Below are 16,239 nucleotides of genomic sequence, written 5' to 3' on the forward strand. Positions count from 1 at the left end.
AAACAGTCAAGGAGCAAAAAGATAGTTTATGCCAAATACAACAATTTTACAAGAATCTGTATAGTAGTAAGGATAATCTTTTAACAGATGTAAATCTGAACATTATATTTGAAAATCTACATACACCAAAATTAAATAATGCGTAAAGCGCAAAGCTAGAAGGGAACATTACATATGCCGAAACCGTATCTGGGTAAATCATTAAAAAATAACAAATCCCCAGGATCAGACGGGTTTTCTGCCGAATTTTACATTTTTTTGGTCAAACTTGGGAGTTTTTCTAATAAGGTCCTTGAATAACGGATATGAACAAGGATCATTATCAATTACTCAAAAACTTGGTATTATCTCTATGTTACCAAAAGGGGAAAGCCTAGGGAATTCCTCAAGAACTGAAGGCCCATATCACTTTTAAATGTTTCTTACAAAATTGTATCTACATGTTTAGCAAAAAGGATGAAATTGGTCCTTGACAAATTGATACATGAAAATCAAAAAGGATTATAGCAGGCAGATATACCCGCCTACTATATACTATCATTCTAATCCTATTATTAATAGATTTTGAGAAGGCGTTTGACTCCGTGTCATGGCAGTTTAGACACAAAGTCCTATAGTTTTTTAAGTTTGGACCTGAATTTACTAATTGGGTTAAAGTTTTATGTAATGATGCAAAGCTTTGTGTACTTCAAAGCGGATTTTTTTCTTCCTTCTACAACATAGGCCGTGGCTGTCGACAAGGCGACCCAATCTCACCCTATCTATTTATCCTATGTGTTGAGATTATGGAAATCCTTATAAGAACTAATAAAGACATCCAGGGTATCAAAATCATTAGTAAAGAATACAGATTATTTCAGTATGCACACGATACCAGAATTTTCTTAACCGGTACCGAAAAATCTCTTATGGACCAATTTTCAAACTATTCAGGGTTAACACCAAACTTTGATAAAACAAAAGCAGTTTGAATTGGGGCTAGACAAAATGCGCAAGTTAAATTTTGTACAGAGTGGAATTTGGAGTGGACAAATGAACCTTTCACAGTTTTGGGTGTAACCTTTAGCAGCTTCATTGACAACACTTCAACTAAGTATGCGAGTTTTCAAAGATGATGATGATAAGATTTCGGGTGCTTCATTACATGAACCGTTTGCAGCTCCATGCTTATGTGTGTATTCAAAGTACAAACGAAAATCACTTTTGTTTAAACTTTTGCCTTTTAATCACTCTTCAACAGTTTTTTTTTACTAAGATCCATTTATATAATATCTGAATAGATTTCAGTCAATATAATGATGCAAGCTTGTCCTGTTATTGAGATGTTTTCAGAATTAGTCTCAAACCAGTCAATTTTGTAACGCCTCTCTGCAATTAAAATGTCTCTATAACACCATCACGAATATACCTATTACTTATAGGTTTTTAGTTCACATCTAACAAATTTCCAGTTTATCCACTTCCAGGTTTTTATATTACATCTAATTATCTTTCCTAATTCTCAGCCTTTTCTTTGTAGAATTCCTTAAGCCAATCCAGATCAGAGTCTTCAAGTATGTAGGGACTGACAGCTTGTTCACTTTTCTCATCAAATTTCGGACCCACAGCCCACAGAGTTTCAAGGTCATATTTCTCTCTCACCTCTTCCTTAAACACATGCAGGATGATGTTACCTGCAAAGTAAAAGTTAATTAAAATATATTGCAAAAATTGCTGACATAACTTAAAAACAAGAGGCCCAATGGGCCTGAATCGCTCACCTGGTATTAATGTCACACTTGTAATCTTAAAAGTGGACTAAAATACAGCTACAGGCAGAATATCAGTGTTTGATTCATAAGAACCTATTAAAAGATTTAAACATATGACGCCTGTGACCTTGAATGTCCAACAAGGACATTAGGTTGAACAGAGTTTAAAGTCTTCCAACCCAGCATGCTTTTGGCAAAATATCATAACCCTGTACCTATTGGTTATACAGAATATAAGTCAAGGTCGTTCATTCGAACAAACTTGGTAGCCCTTCATCAAAGCATGCTACTGGCCAAATAGCATCATCTTATGCCTTTTGGTTATTGAGAAGAAGTTGTTTAAAGGTCTTTAACATATTTGACCCCTGTGACCTTGAATATAAGTCAAGGTCATTCATTCAAACAAACTTGGAAGCCCTTCATCACAGCATGCTACTGGCCAACTAGCATCATCCTAGGCCTTTTGGTTATTGAGAAGAAGTTGTTTAAAGGCCTTTAACATATTTGACCCCTGTGACCTTGAATATAAGTAAAGGTCATTCATTTGAAAAAACTTGATAGCCCTTCGTTCTAGCATGTTACTGGACAAATATCATTAGTCTAGGCCTCTTAGTTATTCAGAAGAAGTTGTTTAAAGGTTTTAAACATATTTGACCCCTGTGACCTTGAATATAAGTAAAGGTCATTCATTTGAAAAAACTTGTTAGCCCTTCGTTCTAGCATGTTACTGGCCAAATATCATTAGTCTAGGCCTCTTAGTTATTCAGAAGAAGTTGTATAAAGATTTTTTAAGACAATTGACCTGTGACCTTGAAAAAGGACGAAGGTTATTCATTTGAACAAACTTGGTAGCCCTTCATCCCAGCATACCACTTGCCAAAAATCATCACTCTGGACATTTTGGTTATTCAGTAGAAGTTGTTTAAAGTGTTTAACATATTTGACTCATGTGACCTTGACTATAAGTAAAGGTCATTTATTTAAACAAACTTGGTAGCCTTTATCCTTGTTTGCTTCTGGCCAAATTTTATCACTCTAGGCCTTTTGGTTATTAAGAAGAAGTTGTTTAAAGTAAAATAACCAGACGACGGACGACAGACGATGGCCAGACGGACGACGGACGCTGCACCATCGCATAAGCTCACTTGGCCCTTCGGGCCAGGTGAGCTAAAAATGAATTGGCTTTCAGCAACATTGCTGAGGACACTTTATACATGGGTGGAAAATGAAGACAGCTGGAAGCTATAGACGGATGGTATTTTTTAGAAGGGTGGTTGTTATATACAGGTAGTGGTTATTTACAGGTAGGTATTATGCAAACGTGGTAAATGTAGTAATAGACAGGTGGTAATAATAGAAAGTAGTAGCTATAGACTGGTGGTAGTAACAGAAAGCAGTAGCTATAGACAGGTGATAATAATAGAAAGTAGTAGCTATAGACAGGTGGTAATAATAGAAAGCAGTAGCTATAGACAGGTGGTAATAATAGAAAGTGGTAGCTATAGACAGGTGGTAGTAATAGAAAGTAGTAGCTATAGACAGGTGGTAGTAATATAAAGCAGTAGCTACAGACAGGTGGTAGTAATAAAAAGTAGTAGCTACAGACAGGTGGTAATAATAGAAAGCAGTAGCTATAGACAGTTGGTAGTAATAGAAAGTAGTAATTATAGACAGGTGGTAATAATAGAAAGTAGCTATAGACAGGTGGTAATAATAGAAAGCAGTAATTATAGACAGGTGGTAATAATAGAAAGCCGTAGCTATAGACAGGTGGTAATAATAGAAAGGCGTAGCTATAGACAGGTGGTAATAATAGAAAGTAGTAGTTATAGACAGGTGGTAATAATAGAAAGTAGTAGCTATAGACAGGTGGAAATAATAGAAAGTAGTAGCTATAGAGAGGTGGTAATAATAGAAAGTAGTAGCTATAGACAGGTGGTAATAATAGAAAGTAGTAACAACAGACAAGTGGTAATAATAGAAAGTAGTAGCTATAGACAGGTGGTAACAATAGAAAGTAGTAGCTATAGAGAGGTGGTAATAATAGAAAGTAGTAGCTATAGACAGGTGGTAATAATAGAAAGCAGTAGCTATAGAAAAGTGGTAATAATAGAAAGTATTAACAACAGACAAGTGGTGATAATAGAAAATAGTAGCTATAGACAGGTGGGAATAATAGAAAGTCGTATCTATAGACTGGGGGTAATGGTAGAAAGTAGTAGCTATAGACTGGTGGTAATAGAAAGTAGTAGATATAGACAGGAGGTAATAATAGAAAGTAGTAGTTATAGACAGGTGGTAATAATATAAAGTAGTAGCAATAGAGAGGTGGTAATAATAGAAAGTAGTTACTAGACAGGTGGTAATAATAGATAGTATAGTAGCTATAAACAGGTGGTAATAATAGAAAGTAGTAGCTATAGACAGGTGGTAATAATAAAAAGTAGTAAATAAAGACAGGTGGTAATAATAGAAAGTAGTAGCTATAGACAGGTGGTAATAATAGAAAGTCGTATCTATAGACTGGTGGTAATGGTAGAAAGTAGTAGCAATAGACAGATGGTAATAATAGAAAGTAGTAGCTATAGACAGGTGGTAATAATAGAAAGTAGTAGCTATAGACTGGTGGTAATAATAGAAAGTAGTTAATATAGACAGGTGGTAATAATAGAAAGTAGTAGCTATAGACAGGTGGTAATAATAGAAAGTAGTAGCTATAGACAGGTGGTAATAATAGAAAGTAGTATCTATAGACTGGTGGTAATGGTAGAAAGTAGTAGCTATAGACAGATGGTAATAATAGAAAGTAGTAACTATAGACAGGTGGTAGTAATATAAAGTAGTAGTTAAAGACTGGTGGTAATAATAGAAAGTAGTAGCTATAAACAGGTAGTAATAATAGAAAGTAGTAGTTATAGACTGGTGGTAATAATAGAAAGTAGTAGCTAAAGACAGGTGGTAATAATAGAGAGTAAAGTAGCTATAAACAGGTAGTAATAATAGAAAGTAGTAGCTATAGACAGGTGGTAAAAATAGAAAGTAGTAGCTATAGACTGGTGGTAATAATAGAAAGTAGTGGCTATAGACAGGTGGTAATAAGAGAGAGTAGTAGTTATAGACAGGTATAGAAAGTAGTAGTTAAAGACTGGTGGTAATAATAGAAAGTAGTAATAACAGACAAGTGGTAATAAAAGAAAGTAGTAGCTATAGACAGATGGTAATAATAGAAAGTAGTAGTTATATACAGGTGGTAATAATAGAAAGTCGTAACTATACACAGGTGATAATAATAGAAAGTAGTAGCTAAAGACAGGTGGTAATAATAGAGAGGAAAGTAGCTATAAACAGGTAGTAATAATAGAAAGTAGTAGTTATATACAGGTGGTAATAATAGAAAGGAGTAGCTATAGACAGATGGTAATAATAGAAAGTAGTAGATATAGACTGGTGGTAATAATAGTAAGTAGTAGATATAGACAGGTGGAAATAATAGAAAGTAGTAGCTATTATAGAGAGGTGGTAATAATAGAAAGTAGTTACTAGACAGGTGGTAATAATAGAGAGTATAGTAGCTATAAACAGGTGGTAATAATAGAAAGTTGTAGCTATAGACAGGTGGTAACAATAGAAAGTAGTAGCTATAGACAGGTTGTAATAATAGAAAGTAGTAACAACAGACACGTGGTAATAATAGAAAGTAGTGGCTATAGACAGGTGGTAATAATAAAAGTAGTAGCTATAGACAGGGGGTAATAATAGAAAGTAGTAATAACAGACAAGTGGTAATAAAAGAAAGTAGTAGCTATAGACAGATGGTAATAATAGAAAGTAGTAGTTATAGACTGGTGGTAATAATAGTAAGTAGTAGATATAGACAGGTGGAAATAATAGAAAGTAGTAGCTATAGACAGGTGGTAATAACAGAAAGTAGTAGCTATAGACAGGTGGTAATAATAGAGAGTAGTAGTTATAGACAGGTGGTAATAACAGAAAGTAGTAGCTATAGACAGGTGGTAGTAATAGTAGCTATAGACAGGTGGTAATAATAGAAAGTAGTAGCTATAGACAGGTGGGAATAATAGAAAGTAGTAGCTATATAGACAGGTGGTAATAATAGAAAGTAGTAGCAATAGACAGGTGGTAATAATAGACAATTTATAGAAAAGTAATAAATGCTGGCAGGTGTTCTTTAAAAAAGATTGGTAATTTCATTTGTAATTAACATTCAAGGATTTTATGGCATAAACTAAAGCTGATATATGTCTAAAAGCATAGAAATTAACTGTGCAACCATGATAATAACATGATGTAAGTGTATGACCACATTGTAACTGCATCATTATAGTATGAAATACTGTCTGGATTTTCACCTCATCATGACATAATTAAGGTGCACATGTTTAAGAAAATGGGTAGTAAAAAATTAACTTAAAATGGGATTACAAGAAGTTGTATCTGTGTGTATGAATATGGGCAAGCTTATATTTTGAAAATCCCTGCATAAGCTCAAATATAACTAATAAGTAAAAGATGGCAAATTGGTCAAAATGACTCAGACTGTAAACTATCAATTTAATGTGGCATAAGTACTTCATGCTTTGTTACCATTGTCATCTCACTATGATACAAATAAGATAAACTTTTCTATTATGGCATAGTCAAAGATCAAATGTAATCCATTCCACATGTTGATTACTTGGGGCTAGTAGTTACCTCCCTTTAATTACTCAGATCCAAGACTATAAATTTCAGATAAACAAACATTACCTTCTGTTCTGACTATATATCATGGGTTCTATCAATTTTTTTTTATTTCCTTCAGTTTGGAAGAATGAATTTTTATCTAAAAAACAACAACATTTCTTTTCTTTTCTATTACCTTTTTAAGAATTGGGCAGATTTATTTTGTTGGTTCTAGTAATTTCTTTCAATTTGAAAAATAACTATGTTTAAATCTCTCACGGGGGAGGCTAGTTCCCCTATTGTAAATGTAAAATAAAGGAATGTCCTTTACACATTCAACATTTTGTCAGACTGGTGATTTCTTACTTACCTAAATCGAAGGCTACCCATTCTCCTTCATCTACTCCGGAAACCAACGGAAATCTGTCAGAAGAGTTTTTCTTCAGTTTATACTGAAACGTATAAATAATCAAGCAATTAAACAGATGTATCAAGTAAGATCATATTAATTTTTAATTGGTAAATATGAATTCTAGATCTAAATGAGTATGACAAAAATAGAATAAGCCAAATGACACAGGAGCAAAACACACTAGTGTAGAATAAAGTAAAAATGCCAATAATTGAAAATGATGTAATCATTTCAGTAATATTTGTAAATTAAATACCAATTTAACTTGTCCCAAATACAATCTACAAGACTTGGGTTCCAGGTAATATATAAATTAGTTGATTGTAAACTGCCGATCACACTTTTTTACACAGACTTAGGACTTACGATGGACACAACGTTTTTGGTGATGGCTTTCATGTGACGATAAGACCAGGTGGTCACAATGACGATGTAGTCGCCTAAGTTCAGGTGATCCGGCATCCGTATCACACAAACGTCTTTGGCGTTTTCAGCCTTCAGTAAAACGACAAGTTCCTCAATGTCGTAGACGCCCGTAACTCCTCCTAGTTAACAAATACATTTTCTGTTAGTACAAAAACAATTTCAAAAGTATTTGCCAGCCCTCACACATCAAAATTGGAACATCATAAAATCATCTACCGCACTTTCATTTTGATGTTGAAAAGCATTATTGTGACAGAATAGGCTGGCTAAATCTAACTGTATGTTATCTTCAGAGGCTACTAATAATATAATATGTTGGGTCCCCTGAGACCTAGATCTAGAAATCAGGGGTTTTCTCTGCATCTTCTGCTAGCTGGACATCGAAGGAACTAAAACATTGCAACATTTCAGATATATTATTTTCTTTTTTTTCACTTCCTTATCCTTTCGTTACAGTCACTGGTAGATGTATATCTCCCCTTGGACCTATCACATTTATCATCTAATTTGACACACTGCTATACAGACGAGGCATAATAATAACCAATACAAACATTCACAATGTATTAGGGATGGGTAACATTATATTTTACAACACATACAACACCGCGCTGTCACACAAGGATGATCCTTTTTCACAAAATTGTACACCAATTGTAGCCATAAACCCAGCATATATACTTACACCCGTAAACCCATCGAACCAGACATGCACACCCCCACGCATACAAACACATATCTGCAACAAAGGACACCTTTCCTTCTTTCCACACACAGTGACACAATGGAATCTCCTTCCCATAGCAGCAGTACAATGCACAACACTAGAGGACTTCAAGGGACACTTACCCTATGCAACCCTTGAAGCCCTCATTACACGCTAAAACATACGCCAACTTTTTATCTTTTATCTATACCTTGCACAAAAAATCACCAAAAACCCCCAACTAATCACTGTAAATAACCCCCTTTTTCACGCCTCTGTTAGGACCCCTGAGGGCATAAACATCACCATTGTCATTGATGGAGCCCATGTATCATAAGAAGAAGAAGATACATTGAATACAAGTTTATTGCCCAAGAAGTGCCGACACTTATAGCAGTACTAGGTATGGTAGAAATTTTACTGGTTTACTTTTGATCATGACTGCAGAATTAAAGAATTGGCTGATGATTAGAAGAGTACAAAAAAGATCTAATGTATTTTAGGTGAAATATCAATAAAATGTCATCTTACTTTTGAGGTCAATTGGAGATTCCCATTGAGGAACTACTTCTGGTTCAAATGTGTCTGGGAATTCTTCTACTTCTTCAAAGCTTTCCATAGGATCGAGACTGATGAACCCTCCTATATCTATATCAGGTTCTGTTGAAGAAGACTGATGTTCCTGTGAAAGTTTACCACTTTCGTTTGTTCCTGCGGTAGAATCCTCATCCTCGTCTGAACTTGAACTGTCACTTGAAGATGATGTATCGCTATCACTACTACTTCCACTAATGTCATTAGTCCGAACTTTGTTTTCATCCTTCTTTTTGTCATTGTTTTCTTTCATAATTTCCTCTATTTTACCTACTTTACTTTCATCAAGACCTGCCGCTGGTTGATCTGTCTTAGAATCTGACGAAAAATCTTTTCTGATTTCTTTTAATATGTCTCTTAGGAATGGATCATCCTTCAGAATGTCATCATCTTTGTTGTCACTAAAATGACACGATGTTGTGGAAAACATCCGAAACCTTCCATCAACCGCACTGGAAAAAGGTTGACAACTTGTTGATGTAGAAGAGGAGCAAGTATTCCAGCTCTGGGGGCTGATTTGGTACTTCAGTTCTGAACTCATTTTAGTCAATTCAAAAGTGACAGCATTTGTCTTTCTTAAACGACACAAGTGTTTACATCTTTTGACTTGCAGAAGATTGTCCAATTTCATATTTCTCAGATGATAACTTTTGTTGAGATTAATATTTCTCAAAATGTATTTGCACATGCTGGTGCATGTCAATCGTAGGAATGGTAATGAAACCATTGTCAATTATGTGGAATTGTTGAAATTATTCTTCTGTGTCTGTGGCTTCATTTATAATTGAATTCAGAAGTAGAAACTGAAAGATGAACAAACATTAATTAAATTGTCTACAATATAAGCATATTTGCACCAATCTTTAAAAAAGGAAAATCCTTTATTCTACACTAAATCAGGTCATAGTATCATCTGACGTCATGTTTCTGTGTGTGTCCTGACCTTTTGCACATTAATATTTGCATACCTTTTTTTTTTTGAAGTCATCGCTTTTTGGGTAATTAAAGAAAACACTTAAATTAGGTAATGTCAGTGAGCATGTTGAAGAAAATGAAGCGAAAACAGGTAAATTAACACTGTTTTACTCAAAACCATATGGAAAATAAACTTTTCTCCTATTTCCCCTATAATCCTGCATTTGGACAACTGTCGTTGCAGTTATTGTGTTGAATAACAGTTTTATAACTGAAATTGAAATAAAGTGAAATGAAACACATTAAGGTATTTTAAACATTATGAATAAAAAAGGGGATCATTCTTTCAACATAATCCGATAAACACAATTGTAACACACAAATATGTTAATTCAGTTGTCAATTTGTATCACCTCAATTGATTAGTGTATTGTACAGTAGCTATAAATAGTGTACAGATAAAATCAAGTTCACCTGACACATTTGCACTGGATGATCACATTGACTACAAAACACTGAAGTCTCCACTAGACCAAGTCAGTGATTTGATATGTAAAAGAAGTGCATTGATTAGGTTGCCTTACAAGCATTAGCTGTAGGGAATCATCCCTTTAGCTCAGCATGCAGTAGAGCATCGGGTTGAAGAGAGAAGGGTCGCAGGTTCGAGCCCCAGCCACGGCACTATCTTTATCACTTTCCTCATCCTACTACAAACTGGTGCTGTTGACCGTCCCCGTTCCCTGTTAGGAGAACCTTTTGCGGGGAGTCAAAGAAGCTGGGTTAGTGATTGAAAAAGGGGGAAATAGTGTAAAATAAGTGCACTGATTAGACTGACTTACAAGCGTCATCTGTAATATTAGTGAATAACATTAATAAAATAAAAACATTGAAGATTAACAACATTTTAACATATATACAAATTGGTCAGTGGCCTTATGGTTTAGTACTGTGAATTGGCCCCTTCAAATGTTAAAGTGGAGATGCCACTTTTGATGGATTCAAGGGAAGTCATGCACACAGATTCTGGTAAGGTATTCCAGTCTGTAATTGTTTTGGGATAGAAAGAATTGTTAAGTTACCTGAGCGCTACAATCTGCTACTGTGATATGCATACAAATATTGTTTTTGTAAATGGAAAATGTACATCAGTGTATCCGGGAATGCACCCATCACAACACGGACTATCAACCTCGTGAAATGGGTTTTGTCAATGTCAATTCAAAACATTTTCAAAGCTGTCGTTTCTTCGTTTGAATAAAGCATTTAAGTGATTCCGATGTGTCACTTTTTATTCGTGGTCAGGTGAGCGCTGGCATACACGACGGTTTATCCCTGCATAGTTAAGCGTGCAAACGACCACGATCACTTTTAAAAAAAAGAAAAGCAATAGAAGGGAGATAGGTAATTTTGTTTATTGTTCTTATAAATATGTATCGAAATGCTCAATGACACCCATGTTTGATGTCGCTAATATATCACTAGACAATAACAGCAACATGTGCCTACAAAAATAGTCGACCATATGGAATTGAAACTTATTTGTAAGATGGTTGTATTTTTATTTTTTATCTGATGATTACGTATACGCCCCAATCACAGGGTCCGCTTGACACTGTCTGACAGATATGTTGGATGCAAAAGTTGCTCATTTAGCTGCAGAGAATTAAGGATATGTTTGAGAATGCAATTCTTAGTGAAAATGATACAAAATAGCTCGTCGCATCCAAACAAATGTATATACATTACATGTATACATATGTACATATGTATGTATGAGCCTGTGCTTCGAATTCCTGGCCCACTCTTCACTTCCAATTATGCTTAAAGCCTAGAATAAAAGCATAATGCTGCATTATATATTTAGTCTCATGAACAGATTTTTAATTTCTAATTTTCAATTTATGTAAAATAATCTATATTCTTTTTTCAGGCCTTGGGGACTTATTTTACATTAGATGGAAGTTAACTTTTATGAAGTTCTGAAGTGATAAGAAAAACAAAAGAAAGAATTGAAAAGATGGCATCTATAATATGGCTTCCAGTAATAGTGTTTATTGCCACTGCTTACCTATACCTCCTGTCTACACGACTGCCTGAAATGGATTACACTGGCAAAAATTGTACCAGGTATGCAAGATCTTATTATTTAAAAAGTATTTTTCTCAAATTAGATCTTTTCTTTTTGGAAATCCTTTACATTTTCCACTATTATCTACATAATAAGACCTCAAAATATATCCCAATTGACGACTGTCATAACCCCCTAGCAGCAACATTGAAGTCCAAAAGAACTATTTTCTTCAAAATGATAGGGCAGGGAATATTGGCTACTTTCATGAAAAAAATAAAAGAATGGTAATGGAGTACTATGAAATGTACTGAAATTAACCACCCACTTGAAATCTCATTGAAACTCCTGTTTAAATATAAGATCTATCTAAAGGTTTAACTGAAATCTATTTCATTTGTTTATTTTACCAGTGAGGACCTAAAGTTCCCACGAAATCTTCAGGAGTTGACCAGTCTGGCTGTTCTCCTTCAGCAATACAAGACTGACCACCTACCCTATGTCCTTCTACTGTTCTGCAGTGCCTACCTCTACAAACAGTCCTTCGCTATCCCAGGATCTGTGTTCATGGTAAACAATACCTTATACATATGTATCTAGTGTCGTAAAGCCTAGAATGTAAGCATAATATTAATGTGCACTATATACACTTGGTCTCATGAACAGATTTTTAATTTCTAACTTTCAATTGATGTAAAATAATTTATATGCTTTAATCAGGCCTTGGGGACTTACTTAACTAAAATTACATCTGATGGAAGTTTGTGAAATGGGTTTTGTCAATGTTAATACATAACATTTTCAAAGCTGTCGTTTCTTCAATTGAATCAAGCTTAAGCATTTAAGTGATTTTGATGTGTCACTTTTTATTCGTGGTCAAGTGAGCGCTGGCATACAAGACAGATTTATCCCGGAATAGTTAAGCGTGCAATCGACCATGCCACGATTACTCTTTAAAAAAAGAAGCAATATGCTTTATCATTGTTTGTACCACTATACAAAGATGAATGATATCATTTGACATAATGTTGGGTCCTAACTTGAGTTTTCTATGATTAGGTGTGTTTTAAGAGATAAATACAGTATTTATTTCCTACAAATATGTATCTAAGTCAGGTATATACTGTGAAATTATACAAGTCTTAAAAAGATAATTATGCAAGCGGTCAGGTCAGCAATTAAATATATTTTTGTGTCTCCATGCACTACATCATAAATAGTAAACAGGTGCTATTTATTCGGAAAGAAAATTAAGGTAGCCAATCTGATCTCAACTCCAATACATTATTTTAGGGAAAACATGTTAGATTAAAATTCCTGACATGTTCACATAAAAATAAATAAACAGAAGACCAATTCTGAATATTAAATAAATATAGACTGAATGGGCATTTTCGTGGGGAAATTGAGCTGAGATAATACCTTAGATGACTGACAGAAATGTGTGCTTGTTGTACTGATATTTAATAACCAGATTAACCACATAACTAAGTTATTTTAGGTCTTAAAATTAAAAGACACAAACAAATTTGCTTACCTTTGTTTGAGACCATCAATTTATTATGACATATACTATATTTAGCTAGGAATTTAATGTGGTTAACCTTTTTGTTTTCAAAACAGAATCTGTTAGCAGGTGCCCTGTTCCCGACATGGCTTGGCTTTATCATCGTTTGTACCCTGTCAGCCTGTGGTGCTACCTTTTGTTACACATGGTCAAAACTGTGTGGAAAAGCATATATCATCAGATACTTCCCTGATAAAGTCAAGTTTCTACAGCAAAAGGTAATGCTCAAAGTTATAATGACATAAATGTCATCCTGTCCCATTACCCCGTAAACTACTGTATGCAGGGACATTTTCGCCGCAGTTACATTTTCGCCTCTGTTTCGAGGACAAAAATTATCATTACAGCAATTATTAATAAATGATAACATACCTAGTAATTTACTGTGTACGGTAAAATCAACACTGGGTGAACGTTGGTTCCATATGGGTGAAGGGCAAAAGTTTGACTGGCAAACATTTCCCGGTATATAGTATATATTTCTCCTTTAAGGATTTTTTGACATTTAAATGTTCAAGTCCAATTTAAATTAAAAAATATTCAGTAAGATTTGAGTGACAGTTTACTTCCTGTCAATAATTGTGAAGGTACAGACATGTAACTTTGTTTCTTGTCATTAACCCTTTCACCCTTATGCAATTTTAGTAGACTCTCCCATGCATTGACATGGATGAGTCCATTATGGTCTACAGTGGTGAAAGGGTAAATGCATATTTGATTAATTAATATAAGTGAATATTGTTGACAGGTAAAAGAAAACATGGACAGTCTGTTTTATTTCCTGCTATTCTTGAGATTTTTCCCGATGACGCCAAACTGGTTCCTGAACATGGCGTCACCCATTGTCGACATTCCAGTACACATGTTCTTCTTCTCTGTGTTTATAGGTTTGTATTCCTGTTGGTTCCTAATGTACAAATATATAATTCAGCAAACGTGTTACTCTGACAAAAATATATATGTGCAATTTTCATGCTTTTTGCTAATTCCAGTAAATGTTAGTATGATTGATAGTAAAGTGATTTTCTACAGTAAAGTAAATGTTTTTTGACAGTAAACAATTTTTTGACAATTTTGTTGTTTTTGACATTAAAGTAAGCTATGTATTACATTTAAGTGATTTTGACATTGAATTAAGCTATTTCCGACATTAAAGTGATTTTTTACAGTAAAGTATGTATTCTCCACATTTTAGAGATTTTCAATGGTGAAAGAAGGTGACTTAAATCTTGTATATTTGCATATTTTCAGGTTTAGTTCCGTACAACTTTATATGTGTTCAGACTGGCAGTATGCTGTCTGACCTGCGGTCTATTGAGGATATATTTACACTCTGGACAATGGCCAAGTTAGGACTTATAGCCATAATGGCCCTAGTACCAGGGCTGGTCACCAAACGGCTAAAGAAGGACATCAAGACAGATTGACTGTACAGAGTTTGATAATATATTTAGCATGTTCTGTAAAATATACTTGCTACAGATTAGACATATTCATTTTGAAGTCTCACTTATTTCATTATCTATATGCTACTTTATACCACCTTCCTGTAGCATGATAAATTCATTATCACAGGTTGTCAGTATGAGAATACTCAAGAAGAAGTTGAGAACGACTTAAGAACAACTAGATTTTCCTTTTTGGGGACCATATGTTTTCTTAAAAAAGAACATCTGCTTGGGCCAGGTGAAGCCCTGAACGAGAAACAGTATCTACACACATGATTTCCATGTGAGAAAATATGTTATGAAAAATACTGTAAGGATGACAAAACTATTTTAAGCATAAATGTGCATATGGAGAAGCAAATGATGCTATTATTATTTTAAGATTATCTTTCTACAGTGTATAACCCTTTCACCCCTATGTAACTTTAGTAGACTCTACCTTGCATTGATCTGGATAAGTCCATTATGGTCTACAGCGGTGAAAGGGTTAAGGTTCATGGTATTCCTCTGCGAAGTCTTCAATTTGTTAACTTTTGTCACAGTCCGAGGATGTTGATGATCATGAAGTATAAAAGTCATTTTAGGGAGATATGATATTTAGTTGTCTTTCATGAATGAAAAAAATATATAAGGTAGTGGTATATAGATGATAAACAGTTTATCACACCAAGTTTTCAGTGTTTATTGGCTGAATGACAAACCCTGAAAACGCAGTGAGATAACCTATACGAACAACCTCATATTATTGCCCCATAGTGAGAATTGATCCATGAACAGCACAACAAGTAACAATTGATTGCCCATTCATCTGTAACATGGCCTTGTTCACTACTTTCTATTCCCGTTAGGGTTCTGGTGTAGTACATAGTAAATGAAGCCATATAAGATATCATTTAATTCAGATTAGCTTCCTTCACACCGGGGTCGGTTATAAACATGTTTTATTGCACAACAATCATGATGTCAGTGTTATAACACCCGTTACATAAAATGTGATATAAACACACGTATGATAAAGTGTAGCAGAGCTGTGATTGGCTGCACTGGTTCCCATAGTTGCAAATGTGAAGTAACAACTTCATGACATCACAGACTGCCAATTGCATTGTTATATATCCCATAAAAACGGCTTTGAGGACAATTGTTGATATTTTAAATTTCAAGTCAGTTTGCACAAATACTTGCCACAACTTTGGGTTGTCTGATAAAGATAAACTTATTATTAGTTATTTTCATTTCATATAAGATTTATAAACTCATCACATGTTAAATTGAAACTGATCAAAGACAGACTCAGTAAATTAAAATGTTTATAATAGAAAATCATGTGAGATACCCTTTTTAGGTCACCTGAGACAAAGTCTCAAGTGACCTATTGCGATCGCCTTTTGTCTGTCGTCGTCGTCCGTCGTGCGTCCGTAAACAATTTACATTTTCGACTTCTTCTCCAAAACCCTTGAACCAATTTCAATGAAATTTTGCAGGGACCTTCCATGGACAAAGGTCAACAAAACTAGTTGCCGGTTTAGTCCTAAGCCCCCAGGGGCCTGAGGGGCGGGGCCAAAAAGGGTCAAATTGACTAAAATTTCAAAAATCTTCTTCTCCAAAACCCCTGAACCAATTTCAATGAAATTTTGCAGGGACCTTCCATGGACAAAGGTCAACAAAA

The 16,239-nt window shown here is 34.5% G+C and overlaps 2 protein-coding genes across 2 annotated transcripts; one reads left to right on the top strand and one right to left on the bottom strand.

The window, feature by feature from the left end:
• Window positions 1-1,182: 1,182 nt before the first annotated feature.
• Window positions 1,183-10,713, bottom strand: LOC110448289. The gene is made up of 5 exons (XM_021494455.1): window positions 10,567-10,713; window positions 8,510-9,375; window positions 7,213-7,391; window positions 6,805-6,886; window positions 1,183-1,673 (listed from the first exon to the last, which is right to left on the bottom strand). Exons 2-5 carry the CDS (start codon window positions 9,297-9,299, stop codon window positions 1,495-1,497), a joined length of 1,230 nt encoding a protein of 409 aa, XP_021350130.1. The 5' UTR covers window positions 9,300-9,375; window positions 10,567-10,713; the 3' UTR covers window positions 1,183-1,494.
• A 135-nt stretch (window positions 10,714-10,848) lies between these two features.
• Window positions 10,849-14,980, top strand: LOC110448290 (transmembrane protein 41A-B-like). The gene is made up of 6 exons (XM_021494458.1): window positions 10,849-10,888; window positions 11,418-11,614; window positions 11,969-12,125; window positions 13,179-13,340; window positions 13,871-14,009; window positions 14,374-14,980. The coding sequence occupies exons 2-6, from the start codon at window positions 11,505-11,507 to the stop codon at window positions 14,547-14,549; spliced, it is 744 nt and encodes a 247-aa protein (XP_021350133.1). The 5' UTR covers window positions 10,849-10,888; window positions 11,418-11,504; the 3' UTR covers window positions 14,550-14,980.
• Window positions 14,981-16,239: the final 1,259 nt, after the last annotated feature.

This window comes from Mizuhopecten yessoensis, unplaced genomic scaffold (genome assembly GCF_002113885.1).
Source record: "Mizuhopecten yessoensis strain PY_sf001 unplaced genomic scaffold, ASM211388v2 scaffold3989, whole genome shotgun sequence".
NCBI lineage: Eukaryota > Metazoa > Mollusca > Bivalvia > Pectinida > Pectinidae > Mizuhopecten > Mizuhopecten yessoensis.

Excerpts from the sequence above, each read along its gene's own strand:
- LOC110448289 (XM_021494455.1), bottom strand. The coding sequence starts at position 9,299 with ATGGTTTCATTACCATTCCTACGATTGACATGCACCAGCATGTGCAAA. Across the intron at positions 6,887-7,212 it reads CCAAAAACGTTGTGTCCATC|TATAAACTGAAGAAAAACTC; the intron begins GTAAGTCCTAAG and ends TATACGTTTCAG. Across the intron at positions 1,674-6,804 it reads ATGGGTAGCCTTCGATTTAG|GTAACATCATCCTGCATGTG; the intron begins GTAAGTAAGAAA and ends TTTACTTTGCAG.
- LOC110448290 (XM_021494458.1), top strand. The coding sequence starts at position 11,505 with ATGGCATCTATAATATGGCTTCCAGTAATAGTGTTTATTGCCACTGCT. Across the intron at positions 11,615-11,968 it reads ACTGGCAAAAATTGTACCAG|TGAGGACCTAAAGTTCCCAC; the intron begins GTATGCAAGATC and ends TTATTTTACCAG. Across the intron at positions 12,126-13,178 it reads TCCCAGGATCTGTGTTCATG|AATCTGTTAGCAGGTGCCCT; the intron begins GTAAACAATACC and ends TTTTCAAAACAG.